A 26,846-nucleotide genomic window follows, 5' to 3' on the forward strand; every position below is an offset into this window, starting at 1 on the left:
CACCACTCAGGCTCTTTTTCTTCGGGTTCAAAATAATCCCTGGCTGGCACTTGTAGTCAAATGACCTCGCACTGGGTATGTGAACTTAATTGAATCTCATGGGGCCAAAGCAAGCTGATAATGAATTTCTCTCACAATCATGCACATTATCTGTTTACAAACAGCCTTATTTAATTTAAACTGAATTTACAAACTTGGACCGTTCCTAATATTTCCCATCCCTTACATATAGATCCAATTGGTTTGTTTTATTCTTGACTCTGATCCTAGGAATGATGTACATTTTCCCCAGGCATGTAAAGGGAAAAAAAAAAAATCAGTTGACCGATATAACAAAAACTCTCCCCAGTGAGTTCCCAATAAAGAAGAGGCAAAACATCAAACACCGAGAATGCCAAAACATTTACTGAAAGTTTTCAAATCTTTCAAAAATATTACAAAAAGTGAGCAAACACAATGAAACTAATGACAAATTAAACATTGAAAATTAACATCTGGGTGACTCTATACAGGCATAAAGGGGAAAAGGGAACATCTATGAGCATCCACTATGATTAAAGCATTGTAATAGGCTCTTTAACATATATTTCATTGGTACCATTCATAGAAAATTATCCCAGACTAGGAAATTAAGGTCCAAAACAACAACAACAGCAACAATCCACCAGGATCGTGTGATCTATTTATATTATGCCAGCCAATTATTCATCAAGCCCATCCAAGGGCCATAAGATTCTCTTGAGAAATATAACTTTATTTGACTAATAATTCAATAGGGACCAGATTAAGGACCCTGTAAAGTTGGAGGCTGATTTGTACAAAATCAAGGCATGAAGATGATTTGTTTTTGATTTCTGGTAGAGAAATTCACCTCCAAGGTTTTAGTTTTATTTTCCTATAAGACACTGACTGGTTTTATATCTTACTTTGCACTCTCACGTCATCAAGGCCTCTCCCACTGACTAGTTAAATTCTAGTTCTTCACATTCTCTTCAGATTGCTCTGGTATTCCGAGTTAACTGGAGCTCAACTCATCATCTATTCATATGAGAATTATGTTTTTAATGACTTGAGAATTTGTGCTTTGACAATCCTCAAACAACCACGTGAGGTAGGTAGTGTATCTTCATTTTACAGAGAAAGAAACTGAGTCTCAGAGGAGACACATTACCTGCCCAACTTTATAGAGGTAAGAGTTGATAGAGCCGAAGTTTGAACACAAATCTGTCTGAATTATTTTATGAAAACTACACTGGTTATTTACATTTAGACTGGAATGTCTCCAAAAAATCAACCTCATTTACATATGTTTATATGCTGAATGATAAACATTACAGCTGAATACCAAAAGCAACTAACTCTGAATGACCTACACCTGAGTATTTAAATAGTACTTAAAGAGAACGTTTATTAATTTGTTTAGCTTCAAATTAAAATAGGAAATGTTGAAAGTATTCACCCATACATTATATGGAATACTATCACTGAAGTATGCTTTGCTGGTTCCATTAATGTTTCTAGATGGCGCAGGACAAATTGCTACTGAGGTCATTATAAAAGTCATTAAAAAATATTTAGAATACTTACTAGAGAACCTCTTTTTAACGCTTCATAAACATGTCCCTGAGAGCATTTCCCTAGTTAATTTGACAAAATTATCAGCCTGTCTCACTGCGAAGATGTTCAAGCTACTTGGTCTCTAGACCAGTAGAAAAACAAGGAACGCCAGCATGTCTGTTTTCTACTCTTCAGATATGAAGGTCATTTTGTTCTAGCTGAACGCCTGAGTCCATATCAAGGCTGGACGGTGACAAGGTCCTCTTAGTCTGAAAGCACCTTAGTACAATTTTAAATTTTAAAAGTGTATCTTGGGAAATGCTAATATTGCATATATGTGTTTCTTTGTCAACAGTGATTTTCAGCTGGGATATATACCTTTAGAATGCATCCTTTTATCTATCTGAAAATCCATTCAATGTATATGCAGATTTACAAGTTTTTCTCCATAAATAAGATTCTAAAGTTCAGGTCAGTTGGTATCTAGGTTGACAAAAACCTGTGCTTGTATTGTGAGGGTTTTGTCTGCCAAATCACGAATTAGATAGTGACCATCTGGTTTGGTTTGCTGTAGACATTTCTATTTGACAGCACCAGCAGCCGTCTGCCACAGATTTAAGTTAAGTGAGGCAATCTGCCTCACTCCTAGCCCCTGATCTCAAACTCTGGAGCCAGCTAAATTTCAGCTCCAGTTGAAGTGAAAAGATGTGGTTCAAATTCATCTTGACTCACAGTTTCACTGTTTTATCCTGGCTAAAGCCACTCACTGTGTCTGTGGTTTTCTTGCATAAATTTTCTATCCAGCTAGTGCTATTATACAGTGTCTTTTCCAACCCCGATGTTGGGGGTGGATTTTTAGCTCGCATATTTTTTCCAGATGTGATAAGTTCTCCATAGCCCTCTTGGTGAGCAAAAGCATATCCAGATCTTCTTGAGCTTGATCTACGAGTCTGAGGCCTTCGGCTCCGTAGAGGCCTTGCCTTCTTTTGAGCCTTCTGCCACTGGCGGATCTGGAGAGAAAGAAGACCTAGAATGAGATGATACATCCAAATGATAGACTCCAGACAGTGGACAACTTTGTGAATTGAAAGCCTTGTTTTTTGTTTGTTTGTTTGTTTTGTTTTTGTTGTTGTTGTTTTGTGTGGTTTTTTGGGGGGGGGGTAAAAACATTAATAACAAAATATTCACCTTCACTGAAAAAGGGATTTTTTTACTTAAAACCTAAAAGATTTTCAAAAAAAAAGATTACACTGGACACTGGTCAGTTTTTATTTCTACCAAGATACACTTTGAAAAGTAAGATAGAAGTGTTAAGGCAAATTTCATTATCGTTTCCATCCCATTCACCCATCTTAAATGAATTGGAACATACTTCTGTACAGAAAGATTTTCTAACATATGCCACTTAAACACAGTCAGTGTAGTCCCATTTTCCCCCAGACAGGCTTTTTTCCCTCTCTTTTTTGGAGATTCTCAGGATCCAATAGTCATGTATAATTAGACAAGGACAGAATTTAGAAAATGAGAATCAGAAATTTCCAACCCTTGTGTAAGTCAATGTACCATGAGATTTTCAGGGCTTTGACTTCTTTAGGGAGTTTGGGGGGCCTTTTAAGAAGTAAGTATCATTTGTGTGGGTTTCCAACATTTCTTTCACTTCCCAATAAAGTTCAGGGGAAAAAAAGAGACAAGATTTGGTGCAAGCCACCTATTCTTTGATTTGGCTGATTGCTTGGAGTCCAAATCTTGTTCCTGGAGAAAGCTGTCAAATAGAAAATCATGATATGACCAAATATAGGAAGAAATGAATATCATCTTTCTTCAGCTCATCCATCATTTTCTGGGTTTACGTAAGAATGAGCTCACAGAACCGAAGGGAAAGGCCAGACGTAACAGGGGATCTTGTGAATCATTTCAGAAGGAATCTTTTCATATTTTGGCCCCAGAATGTGAGGGATATCGTGAAAAGAAAAGTGCTACTTCTTTTCTCTCAGCACTGTTGGCCTGGTCATTCTCCTTCATAGTTTCCTCTCTTCTTATGATGTGGCTACAAATGTGTGTCTCCCCTTTCTCTTTTACTCTTTTTATCTGGGTCCTGAGCAACTTGACATTGTCCTGCTTATATTCCTCATCCCATGAAATACTGAAATGTGTTCTGTTAATTCTTTGGTTTAGGTATTTCTATAATCTGTTCTTTCTATTTTCCTTCTAACTGTATATTTTCTAATCCATTCATCACACCGCTGTTCTCTTTTTTAATCTGTTCAGAAAGTAACGTCTCCCTCCATTTCCAAATCTGTTATTATATTTCTGCAAGCATTTAGAGCCCATTCACTGCATACTAGATTGTCTCTTTTACTGTACCCTTTATTTGCCCCAAAGTCAGTAACTTTCCATATAGCTTGCCTTTGCCTTGGAGAAATTGCCCAAAATGCTGCCGTTTTTAAAAAGTCAACTTTTTAAAACACCTGCTTAACTTGCAATGTATGACTCCTCATCCACATTTAGTCTAGACATTTATCTTCATCGGCACTCACAAAGCTAGTACACTCAGATGTAGGCAGTTCCAACTACTGTGATGTGATACCATGCACCAGTGGTTGTTGGTCAATTGGAAAGTTCATTGGCCCTTTCCTGGGCTTCCAAAAAGGCAGAGAAGAAGGACACATTCCAAGAGCCGAGAACCAACCCTTCAAGTACTCATCAGCACTACAACATACCTGATCACTCAGGGTCGGGAATAAATCCACCTTCAAATATCTGAGAGCCACCACAGGCATAACTGATGCTACTGTTGTTAGGAGAATAACAAGCCAGACACACTTCTGGGTCAAGGAATGTCGTGCGTTTCCTATTGTTAAAGAAAAAGATACATTGTGGTTATAAATAGAATTGAATTGCTGAATGAATAGCCTTGCTGTCTATTTCCATGAGGCATGAGGTCTTTCTTCAAATGTTGAGGTTCGGGCTACCTAGGGAGAGCTACTAGCTGTCTTCTCCAGTATGTTCAGTGGTGATGAGGAGAAGGCAAAGGCATTAAGATAATTCTTGGAGATTGCCAGCTGGAGCCAAGCATACACTTATCCAGGCTCAGTTCAGCTTCACTCATGAAGCATAAGCCTCTCATCCAGCCTCAAGATCCCTCAACTACCAAGCAGCCATTTTTAAAATGCACATTTACCCTGGCAGTTGAGGTGTATATGCCATATTGATCTAAGGAGAAAGGGGGGCTAGTGGTTTGGATGTCAAAGGAGAAGAAGGCAATTCACATGGAGATGAAGAAGCAAATGTCTGGTAAACGAATGCTAGCTGGGCCATCTTTGACAGTGAACACAGAGGGGACATTAGTCAAACAGCCTTGCTCAGTTCCTCCCTGTCTATCACACTTAGTTCACATTAAAATATAGTTATCTATGTTGATATCTTCCTTCCTGAAGCAGGTCCTCTATCTAAAATCTTTTATGCAGTTAAGGGGAAGGTCAAAGGCTCTTCCTTAGTCTTTTTTTTCTTAAAAAATAGCCAGTTTAAAATATCCATATACCCAAAAAGGCACATTTGGGAGTGGCAAACTCTGCTCCTCTCCGCCACTATCATATCAAAACTATACTATATATGTCCTAGACGCAAGCACAATCTCAAATAATGGTCTTGGTGACTGGCTAGGTCATAGAAAGTAGGCTTCATCGAATGCAGGGCCAACCTTTTAAATTCAGGCAACAGCCCCAAAAAACCTGCCTCAAAGGAATTTGCTCATCTTTCTGACTTTTTCTTGGTTATGAGGTACGCAAGTTTCCCAGGAGATCAGGAATGCTCCTATGCTAGTGAGAAGAGCGTTCTCCTCACTAGGAAACCACTGAGGCCATTCTAAGTGCTAGTGCAATAGCGAAACTCATTTCCAAGCCTGGAGCCAGTTTCTGTACTTTATACTCACACTTCATGTACGGGAATATTTGTTTAAACAAAACAAAAAAGGTCAAAAGGCAAACAGACAAGTTCTATAGAAGTTACGTGTTAACCCTACTTATATCACCAAACTAAACTTTCGTTCCTATTGGTTTCCTGGGGATTTATCATGATACCACCAATTATTCAGGTTCCCTCTCCCAGTGCTAAAGCGTTAACACAATTTGAATGGGCTTTGGGTATGAAGGCTTGGCTATTCTACATATTCTGGCTTTGGAGGATACACTCTGCCAACCAAAGAGCAGTTGGTTCCAGTTGCTCTGGCAGAAACAAACTTGACTCAATAAATTAAATGTCTCTTTGAGCTCCTTGAAGCTCATTACCCCCGGGCATGGCTGGAAAAAACAAGCTTTGCTTTGAAACCACACTCCTGTTTACCGCTGGCGGCTAAGGAGAAATTTTTTTTTCTTAAACCCCAATGTTGATCTAACTTTTGAAAAGTCTCATTTGAGCTCAGTAATTAATTCCTGGAATGACATGTGCTTAGCCGGAGAGAGTGGTCCCCACACAAACTACTTTCTCCAGTTGAGGCATTCCAGTCTCATTACACATGCTAGAATGCTCTCTTAGGACTGGAAATCTTCTGGTCAATGCACTGAACATTCAGATTTGGCAACAAAAAAAAAAAAAAAAAAAAAAAAAAACAAGAAAAGACTTAAAAATAGTTTTAATATCTTTCTTTCCTAATATACTTAGTCTTATTCATAATCATCATGTTTCTACATGGCTAGAATCTTTTGGTAAACAAAGTGTAACCATTACGTATTAAGTAAAAGTGGTGCAATTTAAGATTTCCGTGGACACACAGGGCAAGGCAGAGGTTGAGGAATAACATTCTTAAATGTACATGCACATTTAAATGGAATTACAATTTTAGGTGTCTTTTCATCATTGGAAATGCATAACCCTGTAGTTGCTCTGATTTTGCTTTTTACATGAATAAGTCTTTTAAGAATTCTTTAGCAGACTGGATTCCCCAACTAGTCGATATAGATCTCAGTCTTGCCTGATTGAGCTCAAGAAGGTCATTACTATGCATCTCTCCTTTCCACAGTTTGCTGGGATAAATTCAGAAACATCATAGTTACCAACTTATCTTACATACTCTAGAAATTCCAAAACTTCTGAGAAAGTACATCAGTAGCCCCACTGTGTAAAGTTTAGTGGCCCTTGCTAGGAATTGTTTTGAAATATGGAGAGCAATGATAGTATACTTCATAGATAGACCAGATATATACTATAGACTCAGAATTTCAGGATTTTAAGGGATTTTAGGTGGTCCTTTGCTGTCCATCTGCTTTTCAAATTACTCTGCAATATCCCCAACCAGTAACCAAGCCACATTTGTTTACATCATTATCATCATTATCATTATTAACATTTATTTAGAAAGTACTGCATAGAATGGTACAGGCCAAGCATTTTATATGTATTTTCTCATTTAACCCTCACCAATTTCCTATAAAACTATGAACTAGTAATATTCCCAGTTTAGAAGTGAAGACATTAAGTGTGAAAAATAAAAAATAATATGCCAAAGTTCACGCAGCTTATAAGTGGTAGAGCTGACACTGAACCCTGGCCACCTAACTAGAGCCTATTCTTTGTACCACTTATAGACTTAAGTCCTGCAATTTTTGGAAGGCTCTAAATGTCATTCTTATCTAAATGCAAATAAGTTCTACTGGTAAACTTTGGCAGAGACGTTGATGATAATGTGGCATAAAAAGTAGAGCCTCGCTTTTCTTTCTCCTCTCCATCATATATAACTTTTCACAAGTCTTCAGGCAGCCATGGTATATATGCTATGTCTCTTGTTTGCAAAGGGGTAGATTACTTCATCTGGGCTATTGACATATAAACAGCTATCACAGTGATTCTTCTTTATCTAGTAGGGACAGAAGAAACTAATCTTTTGTCCCCTTTTCAAGCCTGGAAGTCTTCAGATGCTTCTGACGCAATTCCTAGAAAAAGGATCATCGGTCATCCCTAGTCCACTTAAAACAGGAAATAAATTACAAAGACAAATGACGGCATGACTTTAAGCCCCAGTAGATAGCAGGATTCACTTACCGACAAATGGAAACTGGTCTGGGAAGATGCCAAAGATGTCATTACTGTGCATTGTAAATAAAATGGAGAAATAAGTGGCAATGCTGCCCCAGATGAAGACGTGATTAATGACAGTCCAGTAACTGGTATCCAAGGCTATCTGTAAATGAAGTCACATGCAAAAGGGAGTTCTTTGAGGATGAAAAGAGCATCATTTTACTGAGTGATGTTTCTCCTGAACTGCTTGTGAAAAAGATGTTTGTACCTGTTTAGCTACTAGCCAACTACAGGCAATCTCACTTTTTGTGCAACACAAGAGACTGACTTGACATTTCTTCTAGACAACTGACTTTAGAATTTATATCTTTAAGCCATTATATCTTCCAACGTTGAGTCAGAATCAGGAGATAAATTGTTAAACTTCTTTTAAGTGAGCAATAAGAAAGCAGAATGGTTTCTAATTTTAATGTTACTCTGTAAATTGCTTTCAAAATTTTTCTGTTGAAAAAGTATTTTCTGTTGTGAGCAACTGCAATGTTTTACAATCCATACATAAATTTTCCCATGACCATTTTTACACTGGCATAATCCGTTTTACATCAAGATTCAAACTCATTTTGATGAATTTTTCTTGTAAATTTTTTAAATAATAAGAAAAAAAATTCTTTATCCTCTTTTGGTATAACATTCAGAAGTTGGGATTCATGGTGACCTGGGAGCAGGTTCACAAGCCCTTCTCCCTTCCAATAACTTATTGTGGCAGGGTAGGCGAAAAAGCAGAAAAAGCACATGTGGGCTGTTATCAGATAGTAAAGGAAGCCAGTGGTGAATATGAACCCTTGAGTTCTCAGAGAAAAATAAAAAAAGTAGCTTATAGCATCACTATTTGCATTTCAGAGGTCTGAAATAATCCAAGGAAGGTTTACATTTCTAGCAGTCTGGTGCAAACCCACAAATTTCTTGTCTGCCTGAGGGGGCACTACCTACAAAATAAATACATCTTTTAGCTGCATATGGAGATATACTTATCCTTCTCACCTGAAGTTTATTCTCCTTTACAATGTTGCCTCATTAAAGCAAAGTATTTATGTTGCTGATGACCAACAGATATAAAATATGGTAACTAGAATTAACTATACCAATTATGTAGAATAGTATAGTCGTATTATATCTGAAAGTAATTATGAAAACAAGTATGCTTTACTTTAAATTTTCCAAATTTAAACTACATTTTTGAATATAAGGGATTCATAGTATTATTAGTTTGTTGAGAAAAGACTTGTTACTTTGAATCTAGTTTCCAGTGCTCAAAACAATTGCAGTTACTTTAAATGCATGAACAGAATGATAACTGGTGGACTGAAACCACTATATTATGGAAATATTTACCACATGTTTCCCATCTATAGTTTATCAGAAGAGCTAAGGATTATTTGAACTGTTAAATCTTTACATGCTTCTTTGATACCCCTCCCATTTCGCTCTTTACTTAACACAGGTGTTAACCATGACTGTCACAATTGCTTTGCTTTCCCTTAAACCAGAAGTATGATATTATTTGGTATTTATCTTACATTTGTAACCTGAATTTGACTGCCTAAATGTAATGTTTCCACATTGATTCCTACATTAAAATATTTTTTGTTAGGAAAAAAAATTTTGCCCCATTAAAAAGGTGCTGGCACCCTAAGATATAAATTGCAAAGATTGTAAAGGGACAGCTTTTTCTTACCTCAACACACCTGAGAACAGAAAGTCCTGCCATCCATGCCTCAGCAAAGAGAAGCTGGCTTTCCAGTTTGTTTGGCTACTAAGATGTTAGACCACAATCTCAAACTCTACATTCTACCAACTGTCAGTTCATCACTATCAAAAGATACCAACAACCTGGACTGGGTGGATATGAGCAGGCAAAAAAAAAAAAAAAAAAAAAAAAAAAAAGGGCAAACAAAAAACAACTAAAAAAACAAGAACAGGTGGCTTTTATTGAGGCAGAACTAATGGAAAAGACAGACAAGCACTATAACCAAAATAAAAAATAAAAAAGTAATGCGAACTCTTAAGGGGATGCAATTAGATCCCAGAAAAACATCTGGAAGAAAAAAAGCTTGATTTCTGAACTTTACAAAAGAGAGCAATAACTTGAAGAAATGGAAACCATGCGCAAAAAGATATGAGACAAAGAAGGCAAATCTATATAGATGTTAGATCCATGGGCCCATATACAAAGAAAAATGGCATTTGATTAAAAAAGGAAAAATAAATAGAGATGTAACAATAAAAAAAATGACAGAAGAAAACTGCTCTGCTATAGCAGACCAAAGATTTTCAGATGATGGAGGGTAATCTAAGTCCTAGGAAAATTAATGAAAAAAGTTATATTCTGGTGACATTTGTGAAGTCCAAAGATAAAGAACACAAGCTTCTAGACAGAGAAGATATTACTTGCAAAGGAAAGAGAATGAACCTAATCTCGAACTACTAAACTGACACTGGGATATAGTAGAACATTTATAATGTTTCTAAAGAAAAAGTCTCTGACTCAAGAATCTTTTGCCCATCATAAGTATATCATTCAAAAGTAAAAACAGAGAAAAGCTTTGAGCTCAAAAGTGTTACATCTATGTGCCGTTTCTAAAGAAATTGCTCAAGGAAATGGCTGCAACCAATAAAAATTAAATCACAACAAAGACCACAAAATAGTGGTAGACAAAGAGCATAAAAATGGTGGTGAGCAATGATTCTTGTAAATTTACAGTTGGTTCTAAATGAGTCATTATGTGAGTATGAACCTCAGTATTAATTTGAGGAAGAATTTTACAACTGCAAAAATACATGTTAAAGAAACATTTAATAACATCCTGGAACTAAAATTCTAAATTATTAACATACAAGAGTTGGGAAGAGGAGTAGCGGCAGGGAGAAAGAAGTAAAAACATTTCCAAAACTGTTTGACCTGGAAGTGGGTGAGGGAAGGTATAAAACAGAATTGTGAAATATTTGGTAGAGGATATAGTTATTATTTAGTTTTGGTATGTTAATATCAAAATAGAGATTTAAAAGACTATGAAAATAGGGGAAAATCACTAGTAAAATGGGAATACAATAGTAAAACTTGTAAATTATTCATGGCAAGAGCATATGTAAAAATCACAATGCTTTCAAGTATGTAAAGGAAAAAATGGAAATAAAAAGGTAAAATTAAAATTAATAATATGAAAGGAACAAGGTGAATGTATGTTATTATAAGAAAATAGGTTGTTAACTCTCTTATCAAAGGAGAAAATCTAACAGAATGAGATAAAAAAGAAATGAAAATGAAGGGATGGACTCAGATTATATACCAGGCAAATGCATACTAAAAATATAAGTAAAACATATTGAAAATTGAGATTTAAATAAGGATGTTTTAGGGGCGGGTCCATAGTGTAGTACTTTACATGCAAAAGGTCCTGAGTTTATGCCCCGGGTGGAGCCACGGACCATATCTCGGGTGCACCAGGCCCTCTGAATGCACCTGGGGTGCCAGGCCCCAGAGAGCTCCAGGCCCTGGGGTCCCTGGTGCATGCTGTAAGCGTGTGGGAGGAGATACCCCACCTTCAGAGATCCAGCTCTTAAGGGGAAACAGCAACATCCATAGGTCAGGGGTGGGGGTGGAGGGGGTAGGGGTGTTAAAGAGAAGGGGAGATTAATTAATTAATTAATTAATTAATAAGGATGCTTTAGCATAAAAAATATAAAAGCTACAGAGAACAAATAGTAATTGAGAACCATTACATGCCAAATAATATAGCCTCAAATTATGTAAGGTAAAATCTCCAAGAAACATAGGAGAGCTTGATAAGTATCATATTTGCAATGGAAAACATTAATACATTTCTCTCAGCATTTGACAGCCTGTGGTTGAGGTGATGATTCTTTGACATCTGTGGCTGACCTGTCATCCAGTGTGATCAAAGCCAAGTTGTAAGAGGTGATAAGACAGTGTTTTCACTACAACAATGCAGCCCTGTGTGGTTGGGTGCTGCTTCTAGTGGCTATGCCTTTCTGTGGTTCTCCGTGTTTCATGAGCTCTTCTGAAGATTTTGAAGCTACTGGTAGCTTTTAATAAAGTTTTTAAAATTTAAATTAAAGAAGTCTCTGTTGTCTGTAACCAAAGATATTTTGGAAATTAATATGACAATATTTATGAAATCTAAAAGTATGTACTCTCTGACACGGCAATGAAAAAAATACCATTTTTCTCCATCAGATTGGAAAAAGTTAGGAGTTCTGACTTCAGAAATTTTATTTCTAGGAACTTATCTGACAGTACATAAAATATATGTACAAGTAGATGTGTGGCAGCATTGCTTCAATAACAAGAAGACAAAAAAAAAAAGTAAGTAAAAAGAAACATCCTGAACATCTATCAATATAAGATGGATGAATAAGTGATTATATATCCATATTATGGAAGTCTGTGAAGCTCTTAAAAGGACTAAGATATTCTGAATGTGTTGATCTGGAAAGCTGTCAAGAATATCTCATTAGATGAGAAAAGCATATTACAGAATAATATGCATAGCTATGATCCCTGTCTCTTGAATACATGTGTGTGTGTCTCAAAGCAAAGAAAACATTATGGAAAGATTAAGCTATGATAATCATAATAGTAGTTAACCAGGTAGTATAGGAAAGGAAAGGAAGGTGGTTCATTTTATTTTAAACATTTCTATATTGTTTAAAATGTTAAAAGGAGCATTTTATAATTCAAATAACTGAAAAAAAAACCCTGATATTAAAAAAAATAGAGACTGCTGAAGTTTGGCCTATAGCATCAGCAGGACACATACATAAGATTTATTACTGTAATTATAGACCGTGGAAATGTCATGGAGATTGTTATCACAATGACAAGTCAAGCTTAGACAGCGAGGAAAGGATATTGATGCCACTGTCAAAGTGAGCTTATTCACAAAACTCCTGAAACCTATTTTTCTGTATATTAAGGACAGCAGTTTCTGATTAAAGCCAAAATTGCTGAGCTTTCATGGTTATAAACTATGACACACTAAGGTTTGAGAATTCTGCGATAAAGCAGACATTTTTAGGGCTTCCTAGAAATAAAAGTAAATGTCGGACTAAAATCACAGGATTTAAGAATCTATATATTCCTCAAGTTGAAATTTTGATGTTGAAAGAGAATCTGTGTATTTATCGTCTATTAACATAGTTTCTCTCCCATTTTGTTCGAGGATGGTACTGCTGTCCTAGGTATCCCCTCACAGGAGGAAAAAGCAGACTATGGGTTCCCTGTAACCGCTGTGTATTTGCCGAGGACCATAGCTTCCAGTTGTCTTTATAAAAAAGGTCCACATGGCTTTGGATTTGGGGGTCTATGATCAAATCTGTATTTAAATCCTGGCCTGCCACTTTCCATGTGACTTGAACTGTAACGAGTCTATTTTTTCATCTATAGTAATAGTATCTATGTTTCAGAGGACTATGAAGAAGAGTAAACGAGATATAATGGAATTATCTCAGTAATAATTCATTTACATAGTAAATGTTCAATTAATATGAGCTGCTATCATTACTCTAAAAACTAGAAGCCCAGAAAGAAGCAAGTGAGCCATGTTTGCTTCTCTTTTCCCTCTGATAAATCACAGGTACATTCTTATAAAACTTTGATAATCAAGGCAAGATATTTTGAATAATTTATTTTAAAAATTCAAAATTACAGAATGCAAAATTCTGTGGGGTTTTTTTGTGAATAAACAATGTTTTTAAGATAAAATTGTTTCTGTGATCTTGCATCTTATGAAAAAAAGGAGAAATGTAAGTGTAACATCCAACTGTAGTAAAAACTGTGCGCTTTATAGAGAAAACAGCTCCTAAATCTAAAGTTAATATGTAAACATAGCATTGCTATTGCTGTGATAGCATGTAAGAAAATAAATTAGAGGTTTGCAAAATGAAAAAGAGAAAAATATCTGCAAGAATAGCAACAGACTTTTTTAATAAAAAAAATAAAGTTAACCAAGAATTGTAGAGTTAATTATGAAAACTAGTTTCACTAAAAACATACAAAGCCTGTCATGTCTACCATGAATTTTCCAGGTAAATTTTTTCCCCTTACTTATATAACAGATAATGTTAAGGACAGTTTGAAAAATAGTTTCCCTTTGCTTTTTTTTTTCTTTCAGATATTGGCCCTTTATCTGTTACTACCTTTCAGATCATCTCTTGGAGCATCAAGTAATAGGCCTGACCTAGAGGTGAATAAGCTGTACATCCCATAACTGCCACTGCCACTGGAAGGAGGATCCAGAAGACTGGAAACGTGCCCTCATGACAAAGAGTAGGTTACCCAATTCCCTGGGGTGGAACTATAAGAGCATACACAGTGTTTGCTCAGTTTAAAAAAAAAGCGGGGGGGGGGGGGGGGCGGCAACAAAACAAAACAGTAGTGCCCAATGTACTGGCAAGACCTATAGGAAAAGATGGAGCAAAAATTTATTGTGAGGTGATATAGACCTCCTGGTAATAGACTCTCTTGATGAACGCCTTAGCTATGTCAGATTTGTCTAAGTCACTCCATGATCTCCTCCTCTGCTGCAAAATTGACATAGGAGTACTAGGCTTGGAAGGTTCACAAAGCATCAGTATGCTTTATTTAGTTGTGAAACAGACAAGGAGAACTCATTTTTGAGTGAAGAAATCTGGTTCCATTTTTGGAAGCTACCTGTCTGATTCTGAATTTTGAACTCCCAAGAAGTCAAGTGTTAGATGGCTTTGGTATGGATTTAATGATACTCACTTAGATGGGCCAAGGAAAGGCAGAGATGCCCTTTAAAAGTGGTATGTTTACATTTAATCCATTCAACCTAACAAATATTTGAGTCATGAAGGGAAAGTCTGGGTTTAATGAAATCCTTTGTTGGATATGAGCAGCTAAGATTTTAAAAGAGATTGTTTATAGGATAGAAAAACGACTGATCAAAGGCAATTCTAACTATACAAATTAGGCCCTTGATTGATACTTGTCCCTTAAAAAAAAAAAAAAAAAGAAAAGAAAGCAGAAGTCACATTGCTTGCTGTACTTACCCAGAGCTACAGATTTTAATGAATCAGAAAGCTTTTGTGAACTCTTAACTCCACATGCAGTAGTATTGTTCACCATTTGCATTAAAAAGGAAGTAGAAACACAACTCAATATGCCTAGGGCAGGCAGATCCACAGAACACCAAATATCTCTGCCAGAAGAGCTTCTCTGAACTTGAGATTCAGAGGTGCCACAGATAAAACATTGAACCTCTTGAATAATCCCAACAAATTGCCAAATAAACTTTAGATCCCACTTTAAAACCTAGAAATTATTAAGTCTTATAGAAATCATGGGAAAGATTTTCTTTCTAAGTGGAAAAGTTTTCTTCCGCAAATACCAGAATGAAGTAGTAGTATAATTGTATCTTTTTACATACGATGCTCAACCCCAAGAAGTGATTCATCGTGAGGTTTCTACTAACTGGAGTTCATAGACACCTAATGCTAATTCTCCACATCTGGTAATTTTTGTTAAAGCTTCTTGTTTGATTTCTTTCTTTCTTTCTCTTTCTTTCTTTCTTTCTTTCTTTCTTTCTTTCTTTCTTTCTTTCTTTCTTTCTTTCTTTCTTTCTTTCTTTCTTTCTTTTTTAGTTTTATTGAGAAATAGTTGATATCACTACATAAATTTAAGGCACACAGCATGATGATTTGATTTACATATATTCTGAAATGATTACCAAAATAGGTTCATAGAACATCTGTCTCGAAACCTGTAGTTGAAAAGAAAACTCCAGTATCCCTTTAGGGTTTTTCCCTCCCACTAAGTAAACAAAATCAGTCAACAGTGAAATCATTTTAAAAGTTGTAAAGCCATTAAGTAAAGATGTTTCACCAACAGGGTTACCTGCACACTGACCACAATGACCAAAGATGTGGCCATGGTAACTGCAAAAGACTGGTAGTCAGCAATGTGCTGCCCATCTTCTCCAGCCACGCTGTAAAAGGCCCCATAGGGGATGAAGAAAAGGACTGATGAGGTGTAGATCCCATGTGCCATGCAGATGAAAAATTTACGCTTGTTAAAAAGTAGATTCAGCTGTCCAGGTTTGTAGAGCTGGGGATAGTCCATGCTGTTCTGGTCACTCACATCCTGTCAACAGAGTGTTGCTTCAGTGGGGGAAGGGTTGAGAAGTCAGAGAGGGCCCGATCTCCCCTTCTCTAGAAATAGCAAGTGCATGTCTAAACGTGCCCTCACATGCACTAATCTTGTTTTCATTCCCATAATAACCCAGAGGATACTAAAATGATCCCTATTTTATAAAGGAGGAGCTTGAGTCTCCGAGAGAAATTCATAAGAGGTTACACAGCTCTTATAGCAGAACCACAACTTGACTTGCATCCAGATATTTGGCTTCAAATTGAAGTTTATTTCTTATACTCTACTACAGCTGCAGTCATGCTCCCAGAATTCTAGTACAACACGGTGCCATGAATGAGCCCACAGGGGCTAATTGCCAAAGCAGTAAGTGATAGTGACCAGGTGATGGCAGCAGAGAGCTAAAGAGTTGGAATTGGCCAATCAGAGTTCTTAACTTTGGGGTGAGCTGAGTAGGAGGAAAGGAACAGGAAAAGGAAGAATATTGCACGTGGGATTCCATTTGGGAAGGGAGCTGAACCTAAAGAGTTGAGTGTTCTACCCAGTGAGGATTTCAATGGCAATTACCAGATGTTCAGGGCAAAAAATTTTGAGAGAATGAAAAAGCAATATATTTGGACCCAAGAGGGGTCCTGGGAGAAACTAAAATAGTGCTTCTCAAAATTAATGTGCTCACAAATCACCTGGGTAACAGATTATGATTCAATAAGTCCAGAGTGGGGCCTGAGACTCTGCATTTCCAGCCACCTCCAAAGTAGTGCTGATGACCATACTGTGAGCACCAAAGTCAAATGCCAAAACCAAAAAGGATGGCAAGGACTGAACCCTGGAGACATTAGAGGCTCTGGATGGAGGAGAGACAGCTGAAGAGGAAGGGACACAGGCATCAACTCTAGGGTAGACCAAGTTCCCTTTCCTGCTTGGGGGGTGGTCTGAGTCTTGCCAAATGGGTCCATGAAGAACACTAATATATTCACTTCAGAAGTCCTGTTTTGAGATCTGTTGGGTGCTTTTTTCCCCAGTCCAGTGACTGGTGGAGGTTATGTGCACGAGCTTTGAAACCTGGCAATCCTGAATTCAGACTCCATCTCTGCAGCTTTGCAGGTGTATGATCTTATACCTGTTTCTGAACCTGTATGAGCCTCAGCTTCCTCATTTCCAGAACTGCTATCAATAGTACCTCCCTCACAGGACCAGTCATGATTAAATGAGTACATATTCAACAGAGTTCTTGCCACGCCATAAGTAATAAATAACAGATGCTGCTACAAACAAAATAATGATGGTAAAAACAATAGTAATAGCATAGCAACCTCAGTCAAGTGGCCTGGTGCTAGGCTGAGTTCTATAACTTATTGACTATATGGCTTTAGGGCAGTGAATTGAATCTCTGAGCTTTGGCTTTCTCCTTATAAAATGAATGATCGATCCATGGGTGATCACTGAGGCACGTCCAGCATAGCATTCCATGATCTTGTGATGGATCGGTATAAGGACCAAAGATGACAAAGTAGGAAAAGAAAGAAACAGGCACTCAAATGGATGGCAATAGGTGCCTTATATTTTTTTCAAATTGCACAATAATTATCCTTTCTCAGAAAGTGATTTATTTTTATTATTTTATTCCATATTCTGGGAAGATACAAAGCACCAAGAAAAGAAACACTTGTCAACATGGGCACTTGGAAATAAACATACTTCAATCCTTTACATCTAAAGAGTCTATTATTTTGTGCAGAATTCCATAAAATATGCCATTCATAAACTGCCTTTTTTACATATGAAAAGAGACTCTTACAACCGACTACCAAGCCACAGCATCGGGGAATGGAGTGAGCTCATAATGTGAAGATTTTGCAATCGGTGGCTTTGGGCCAGAATATGAAGCCTAACGAAGGGGTCTAACAACAGCCTGGAGAAAATCTGGTCTCCTTAAAAATACTTCAAAAAAATTTTTTTTAAATAATACACTCTAATTGTGCCATGGAAAGTCCTCTGGCTAGCCTTCGACTTCCCCATGGGCAGTCAGACTTTTTTCCCCTTCCAGGAAATACCTTCCAAGACTCTGAGTGTGCCAAGAAGCCACCATTTTTTGTAATTGATTCCCTCCCTTCTCTCCTCTCAAGCATGTTGAGCTAAACAAAAGATGATTGCACCCTTTTTCTCCATGGCTAAAGGACTTGTGTCTTCCTCTCCCATCGGGAGGGTGTTCTGCTGGCCTGTAATTCCTGTTCTTGGCTGTACTGGCCAAGGAAGTCTCACTGTAGATGCTAGCTCTCTGCACTCCAACCTACTTCCACGATTTTCTATTATCTGTGGTTCTCTACTCTCACGGAGGCTAATAAGGCACTTCCCAGTGTGTAAACCACAAGGCACATATATCATATAAGTGATACATAAAAAATAGATAAGTAAAAGTACAGTCATATGAGTTTGGGAAATGCTAAGCTAAAATAAAGTTAAAAAGACTATTTCCTGCAAGATGTCTCAGAGCCTTAAGAACAATAATGTGGGGTATGACTCTCTAGGAGGAAAGTAGCCAAACTTTAATCAGAGAACACTTTGGGGGCAGAGGGGGATCTGGAAGGGTTTTCGATCCATGCAGAACCTATTAAAACAACTACACTCCTAAGACTCTATCCATGACTTGTGTCTTCCGCTTAAAAGTTAGAAGCAACTAAATGGCATCAACAGAGCAAAATAAGTTGTAAAGATAAAGAAAAACACATACCTGGTCAAAAACCCCCATGGCTAAAACAGGCAGTGATGTGTAGACAATGTTAAAAAGGGTAATGAACCACTGGTCATAGACAGTCTGAAAAGAAATAACACATTCATGAGAAATACCATCCATAGGAGGGAGAATATTCACCTGTTGACTCTTGGATTAAATATCCCAATTCCCTAAGGTTGGCAGGTGTTCAGTTTTAGAGTTAGACTTGGGTTCTCCCCCAGACTCTGTCTCTTATAATCTCTGCTGCCTTAGTAGAATACTAGATCTCTCTACAGTCGCATTTCTTCATCTTAAAATGAAGTCATACTCTCCCTGCAGGGTTACAGTAGGAATAAAAGGAGATCACATATATAGAATACCTAACACAACACTGGACACATACAAGGCCCTGGACCCTTGTGGTGGGTTGTTATTTCATTCTTGAGGTTTTCAATGTCTTATAATGAGCCTAGGGATCTAACCTAAGTGATATGCAAATAATCCACTAAAATCTTCAAAGGGAGATGTAGAAATTAACCTGTCAGGTCTACCTTGTGTTCAAATGGAAAACTTTTTCTTGGGAATGGTTTAAAACAAGGTGGGCATGGAGCTACCTACTCAAGATATTGGGTATAAACAAATAAGACAATAAAAATATTCCCTCATACCTATATATAGTACTTCCTTCCATGAGCCTCACTAAACGTTAATGGGCATATAAAGCAGGTATTATATCCCCATTTTATTAATGAGTAGGTAGAGATGTAGAAACCAAATCTTTCAGAGTTACAGTGTTTAATACAGGCAAAGGCAAAAATTAAAACCTAGGTCTCCAGCTTCTAACCAAAATCTGTTCTACCACTCTGATATCATATATTCATTCGCTCATTTTTTCAATTAACAACAATAAACCACTTTGTGCCAGGTACTAGGTTCTAAGCAATGGTGATTCAACATGATCATTCAGATAAAAATTCCTCATAAAATTTGCATTCTAATGATGGCAGGAAATGTATATGTGGAGTGAGTGAGTTAGAAAACAAAGGGGAATAGGAAATGTGAGAGGACCGTAATTGTAATAAGGTGAATGGAGAGGGTCTCACTGAGAAGAGACATTGGAGAAAATGTTGCATGCAGCAAGGGTTGGTATGCAACCCTCTCGGATCCCATCCTAGAGCAGAGTTTTGAACAGGTTCCAGATACCAGCTCTTGACTATCCTTTGAGTCCATTAGAACTGCAGCTTGGTCTCTTTCTTCCTTCTTATGAATGAATGTATTCAGCAACTCTACTCCTAGATATATGAGTTCAGAATGTCTGCCTTCATGTATCAGAAGACCTATGAAAATCTCATTACAGCACTGGTTGTAATAGCTTCAAACCAGAAACAACCAAAACATCTATCAGGGATGGAATGGATAAAGACACTGTAGAACTATATTCATATAATGGAATACTATAGAATAATGAAAAGAAACTACAACTATATCCAAAACATGAATGAATCAAAAGTATACATAGTGGTGACCAAAAATCGGCCAGATAAAAAAGTATGATTTAATTTCAATAAAGTTAAAAAATGTTCCAATCTATTCTATGTTGTTGAGGGATTCACACTCATATGATAAAATTAAAAGACAAAGCAACAAAGTAATTATAAAATGTCAAGATAACAGTTACCTCCAGAGTTAGAAAAAGGGTATGACTGAGAACAGGTAAGGGGAGCTTCTGGGAATTTGGCAACATTCTGTTTCTTGAACTGGATCACAGTCTGTGCGGGTGTTTCTTTTTCAATTTGTTAAGCTGACATTTATGTATTAGATACTTTTTTTGTATTATATTTTACAATAAAAAAGAACATGTGACCTTTTTTAGTCATAGTCCAGCAATACTTTGGACACTGGGAGGATTTAAAAAAATCCTGGTGCCCATGCCATACCCCAGGCCAATTAAATTAGTATCTTTGGGGGTGGGAGGATCTAGGCATCAGTAGTCTTAAAATTTTTCCAAAGTATTTTCTACTGTGAGGCCAAAATTGAGAATTTCACTCACCCCAATCCAATACATACATATATACATACATGCATACATACATACATACATATATATATACATACATAAATACATAAATAAAAGATAGAGAGAGGGAAAGCTGCAGCTGACACAAATCTTCAACTATCTGGTGATAGCAGCTGACTTCCACTCCTTGAATATTTCAATTCATTTCATGATTGCAGTTTGGAAAATATAAGAGGGGAAAAGCAATTAAACTGAAGTCTTGTAGTCCCAGGCAGAGTCTGGTACTACCAAATCACTTATTCTTTCTTCACCTCATCTACTACCCAACTTCCACTCTTTGAGAAGAGATGATGTATTAGGAAGAAGGAAAGAATCTGAGAAATTATGACATGCTAAACTGTAAGTAGTTGATGATCTGGTATAAAGTGCCACCATCATAACAAACTGGGTAGCAATAAAACCTACAATTGTCTGACAGTGGAATTTGTAAGCTGGCACTCAGATTTGAAGCTTCATTTCACTACTGAAGCAAAAGAGGAAATGAACAGAAGAAAACAGAAGAGTTTTTGCAATTTCTTGGAAGCATTTTTATTGCGACTCATAACCACAAGAGAAAGGAAATTAGCTGATATTTACTGAGCACCTACTATGTACCAGGCACTAGTTTAATGGCTTTACATATATTGACTCATGAAATCCTCACAACCCTTTGAGGTCAGTACTATTAACAGACCTCAAATTATAGGTGGGGAAACTGAGACCCACCAAGTTTAGGAGATTTCCCAAAGTCACACACTGAACACAAAGATTTTCAAAGTGTGGTCCAAGGAACCTTTAGGGGATTCACAGTGTCAAAACTATTTTTCTCGATAATACAAAGAAGTTATTTATTTGCCATTTTCACTCTCATTCTCACATTAATGTATATGACTTGCCTACCCCATTACTCTTCACCTGCTTCACTATGATTGATTTTTAAAGAGTCAGCCCAGGGGCAGATCTTCCAGGAAGTCTTTCTCAGCCCTGCCCCCTCCCACCCTCCAGGGTTGGGCTCCAGCAAATCCTTGGTAGTTCCATGACACTCCACATTCACTGCTTCATAATTGTCAACTTACTCTTATTTATGTGCCAGGTACCAGGGCTACCTGCACCAGACTGAAAGCTCCTTGGGAGCAGGTTATATCACTTAGTCATCTGTACGGACCCGAGAACCTGACTCAGTGCCTGGCACATGGGCACGTGGTAAGTGGTCAAGAAAAGGAAGCTGATTTCTTAAGGGTAAAGGTGTTGGAGTCAGTAGACAGAACTGGGTGTCCTTGAGTAAGACACTCGATTTCACTGAGTCTTAGGCTCCTTAGCTATAAAATGGGCATTCAAGGGAGGCTCTGAGTATTCAATAAAATGAGTAAATATTAGTACAGCAGAGTCTGACTAACAGTTACTACTCAATAGCTGAGCACCTTTATTATGGAAGGAAGGAAGGGAGGAAGAGAGGGAGGGAGGGAAGGAAGGAGGGAGGGAGAGAGGGAAAGAACTGCGGAGAGAGGGAGAAGTGTGCAAGGATCCAAGCTTCAAATTGTGTGCTTAACGTGTAAATCAAAAGGTATATTTTTTTGCTAGTTGTACTTTTTAATGAAAATATAATTTTCATTGCTACAACAATAGATATTTATTTCTATAATAAACTACTAATGTAATGAAATTGATAGAAAACTAGAATAAGATTTAAAGAAAACTGAATACCTTGACATAATTAAGCATTTTCCTCAAGAATACTTAATTATATCAATTGCAGTTTACTCTGACTCTAGTTTTGCCTCAGGCTCTACAAAAATGTGTTTATCTGAATCGTGCACCGTAAAAAAAAAAAACAAAAAAAACACCTTTTTTTGTTTATGTGCATTGGCCTGGCACAGTTTAGGCTTTAGCGGCTTCTACAAAAATTAAACTCACAAGCAGTATTGTATAACAGGCATCTTTCTTCCCTTGCAAGAGATCTCCACCTATTCAAATAGTTATCCCAGTAAATGTTCCACTTCTCCTTAAGGTCCTTAGATACCCTCAGAAAAAATTCAAGGCCCCATCTGGTGACCAGGACCAGTTGGGAAGGGCATACTAGCCCCAATCATGGCCCACATGTACCCCATCCCTGTTTCTCCCCTTTCAGGTATGCTCAAGCCCTCTACCACCTTCGCTACCCACCCCCACCGCACACATATACACACACGCACATGCACACATGCACGCACCCATGCAAGCACATGCTTGCATGCACATGTGGGTCGACCATGTGTCCCAAAGAGATGACAGGGGTGGAAGGGGAAGGAGGGATGATTCCTCTGGAGTCTCTGGTGTGGAGAGCATTCTGGCATGAGACTAAACCAATCTATTGGTCTGACACTCTGATTTTGGGTAACTCAAATTGCTTACATAAACAAGAGTCCCTGTTTATATAATATTTATTATATAAAAGTATTTCAATATAAATATTCAAAACAATTTATCCTAGGACTCCCGTACTCCTGGGGGTAGTCATACCACCTCTGCTTCCAGTACTCTGTTCTGTTTTCCATCTCCAATATTCTGAACAAGAGAGAAAAGCCATGTTCTTGTGAGATGCCATTAGTCTGTTTGGAAGCCCCGCTAAGTGTCTCTTCACAGAGGAAAAAAAAAAGGGGAGAAAAGAGTTTTTCATCTCTCCAACTTCACTGTTTTCCTTTTTAAGAAAAGCTCCCCTTGCTCTCTTCTTTGTGGGGACAATTTATCAACCTTATCAACCTTTTTATATAGAGTAAAAATGCTCCAACTACAAATTACAATCTAAAATCTTGGGGAACACAAACTATGATTTATAGAATACTATATTTAAATAAACCTTAATAACACTCTTAAACAGTTACAAAGGGCTTTCTACTCTGAGGCCATTGACTTAGTTTCTCGTTCAAATAAGTACCTCTTTCAAGATATGTATCCCTTTTTGCTGTGTGCTGCAGGGAAAAACTATATAATAGTATTTTTTTTTTCTGGCCTTAAAAAACATTTGTCATTTAAAGAAAACACATTTTGGAATAAATACGAGGTGCTCAGCCTCAGCACAGCTGTTACTGATTTGTGTAATTAGCAGAAACTCACTAGCAAGATCCAGGAGGAATGGCCCCAGCCAGAGCACTCACCCGCCCCTGGGTTTTCTACAGGGCACATCTGGAAGGCGAGGGGGAGTGAACCACCACGCCAGGTTGAGATGGGCTCACAGGTAACCAAGTCCATGAAGTCATCAAAGCCCTGAGATTAGTTGTACGCTTTCACATCACTTTTCAAACTTTTCATTGTGAGTTTTCTTACATTGTTTGTCAGAACTAAAGTTTTTCTGGTCTTGACAACATAATTGTTTCCATATCACAGGAGAATTTAAAAAACACACACACACACACGCAGCTCTGTATCTCACTGACAATGATAAATTGTCATCAGATAATATCATCTCACAAGTACACAGTGCCAGTAGTTGCATAGTTTCAAACATGAATTTCCTAAATAGGGCCTCAACCAATATCTCTCTCTCTCTCTCTCTCTCTCTCTCTCTCTCTCTCTCTCTCTCTCTCTCTCTCTCTCTCTTTTCTGTTTTGGCTCTATACCTGGTAGGGAGCAGCTTACCTTTATTAAAGAGGGCATGGGTGCTTTTAAAATAAGTTACATGTATAAATAGTCCACACGTGGTGGGCTCCATGAAAATATGTTGGCTTTGATAACAGATTAAGGGTGAGACATGTCCTTTAAAAGGATCCATGATTCAGCTTAGAGACTTATTTGACATTTTTCCAAACCCCTCTGGTCCAGAAACCTGGTTGGAAATTTCATCGGGACAGATTATATTTAAATAGTCTCTCAGTAGCAGTTTGGTTGGAGTGTTTGCTGGCAGAAGGTGGCCTCAAGCTTCCAGATGATTCCAGGTAGCAGTTTGCCTGGAGACAGGCTTGGCCCTTTAAGGGCCTAAGGTCTGGGCGATTACCCCCACCCCAAGACATTAGCTCTCTCTCAGAAAGGGAGTTCATCCCCCCACCCAATAGTCATATCATACTGTTTCTGGTTCTAGTCACAGCCTTGTCTACCACCGATCCTCGGCTCTTGGAGGACTCCAGTTCCTCCTCTCTGAGATAAAGGGCTGGACTCATTATCTCTGACATTCCCTACCAGAGCAAAGATTCTAGATTTCAACAAAACATACACTTTTTGTTCTGTGTCTCAGTTGTTTCTCTCAGGAAAGTCCACCTACCAAAGCAAGTGAAAGGAGACTGGTTTTTCCCAGGCAGATTCTTTCCTCATGTGTCCCAGAGCAATCACAACAGAGGCGAGGTACTGAAGTTAACCAGAGGAAAGTCCATAAAACAAGCACAACCCAGCCTGCATCACATCATCATTCATCTGACATATCCTAAGTGCCATCATCCCACAGGCAGTGAATAATCCCACCCACTGGCCCTTTTGAGTTTCGCACGCCACAGCTGGATCAGTTTACACATCAGCCCCAGCCCACCTACCAGGATGGAGTATTGGCTAGAATCTACGAGGGCCATCACGAAAGAGTAAGAGCCTGGATAAAATTTACCAGGCTCTGAGACACACGCCAAGGTAGTAAAGAAATAGCACATGTCACTTCATTAAGTAATTAAACTGGTGTTTTTAAAAGTCAACATTGTATGTAAGAAAGCATAACCTGTTTACATTTGGTCAGATGTTTTCCGCTGCAGAGTGGATTACTTCAAAGCAATCTGTGGAGAGGTGCAGGGAAGAAATATTTAGGTGCTAATGAATCATACTGAGATCGGACAGAGTTAGCCTCAAGACATGGCTCATCCACGACAAATTTAATTCAAAAAGACTCTTGGTGGAAAAATAAGAGAAAGGTGACTACAGAGTTATTCAGTGTCAGTTTCACATTTATAAAAATAAAATTGTTTTCAGAATGTAAGTCCCCTGAGGACAGGAATTGTACCCCTCTGGTCCAGCTTGCAGGCCAGCAGAGCACTTGGCCCTAAACTGGGATTCAGTTTATTCTTGTCAACCGAATGAGAATTTACAGACTGTTCATTCTGTGCTAGAGGATGTACGTGTGAGTCTCACTCCTGTCAGGATGGGATAGAGAAGTGACTAAAATGACTAATGATCAGGCCTACCAATGAAGGGCTTCTAAATACATGCCTGATATTACTGGAATCTTCCAGGCCTTAGAGTTTTGTTTGTTTGTTTGTTTGTTTGTTTACTACTGGCTCCATTTCACCATGGAGCTTTCAATTCTATTGAAGCAATTTGGGAGAGTGATGGCATGGGTTAGAAGACCTCAAATGGCCAACTTTCTTTAGCAGACTAGAAGTAAGCTGCTATCTAATGGGCTTTACAAGCTATGAAGCTTTGTCACCTAACACATGGATTTAAAGGGCAAAGCCAGCCAAATGATTTCAATGGGGGAAAAAATGTCCCTTATTTAAAATTCTCATTTTCTGAAGACTAGTGTCTCTCCCAAATATGCTGTTTTCTGTTCACTTTCCTCATTCACAGCACATTGTCCTTTGAAAAACAGCGCTAAGGAAAAAATGCCAGTATTTTTTTCGGTTAAACCTGTTGCTAATCAGGACCTTCTAGTGAAAAACAAGGAATGGAAAAGGAGTGATCCCAGTCCCATATCCGAATTGCCCTCCCAGCCAGTTCTTGGTATCACTAAGACACCAGGCCACTCCTATCGGGTGGGGCTGGGAAACTCCCGAGTCTCCATCTTTTCACTCTGTGCCACTCACTGCACTAGACAACACTTCTTGCTGTGCACAATACTGTTAAGACCTCCCCTCGATGCCATGCGGTTTTTAAAAGGTGCTTTGGGGTGAGTTGCTTTGAAAATTTTAGAAATTATAAAGAGATTTCAAATCCAGCCAACTGCTGGTCAGTTGGAAAGTATTCAGGGATGAGGGGGAGGGTTTTACTCCTTTTTCTCTACAGCCTCATACCTTTACACAAGGCAGCCCCTGAATCCCCGCCTGTAGCTAGATTTTCAGGTCTCGGACCTCCACTTGAGATTAATTGAGCCCCCAAGGTTGTTCCAGATCCTCACACCTTACTTTTTCCCACGCTCTCATACTAACTTTGATTACATTATTTCTATTGGATTTATTTACATGATTCTTTATTTCCCAATGAGAAAACAAATTCCAGGTGGGTAGGGACTTATTTATCATTTTGTTTTTCTCTTCCCAAGATGGTAAACAAGTACTCCTACTAGCAAATTGACAGTGTTATATGTCTCACTGCTATGGGCAAGGAATGAAGTATTTAACTTAAAATGATAACAATTTAAGTATTCATAAAAT

The 26,846-nt window shown here is 37.9% G+C and overlaps 1 protein-coding gene across 6 annotated transcripts in view; it reads right to left on the reverse strand.

Annotated features, from left to right (window-relative positions):
- Positions 1 to 391: 391 nt before the first annotated feature.
- ATP8B4 (ATPase phospholipid transporting 8B4 (putative)) overlaps positions 392 to 26,846 on the reverse strand; it is a 192,596-nt gene continuing 166,141 nt past the window's right edge. For all 6 annotated transcript variants that reach the window (XM_016128585.2, XM_016128590.2, XM_016128584.2 and 3 more), the window contains 5 exons: positions 18,489 to 18,572; positions 15,506 to 15,751; positions 7,594 to 7,732; positions 4,278 to 4,408; positions 392 to 2,567 (listed from right to left, as the gene is read on the reverse strand). In XM_016128585.2, coding sequence (XP_015984071.2) covers positions 2,286 to 2,567; positions 4,278 to 4,408; positions 7,594 to 7,732; positions 15,506 to 15,751; positions 18,489 to 18,572 — 882 coding nt within the window. In that variant the 3' untranslated portion in view covers positions 392 to 2,285. The remainder of the gene's footprint in view (positions 2,568 to 4,277; positions 4,409 to 7,593; positions 7,733 to 15,505; positions 15,752 to 18,488; positions 18,573 to 26,846) is intronic.

The sequence above is a fragment of the Rousettus aegyptiacus genome, unplaced genomic scaffold (genome assembly GCF_014176215.1).
Source record: "Rousettus aegyptiacus isolate mRouAeg1 unplaced genomic scaffold, mRouAeg1.p scaffold_m13_p_3, whole genome shotgun sequence".
Lineage (NCBI taxonomy): Eukaryota > Metazoa > Chordata > Mammalia > Chiroptera > Pteropodidae > Rousettus > Rousettus aegyptiacus.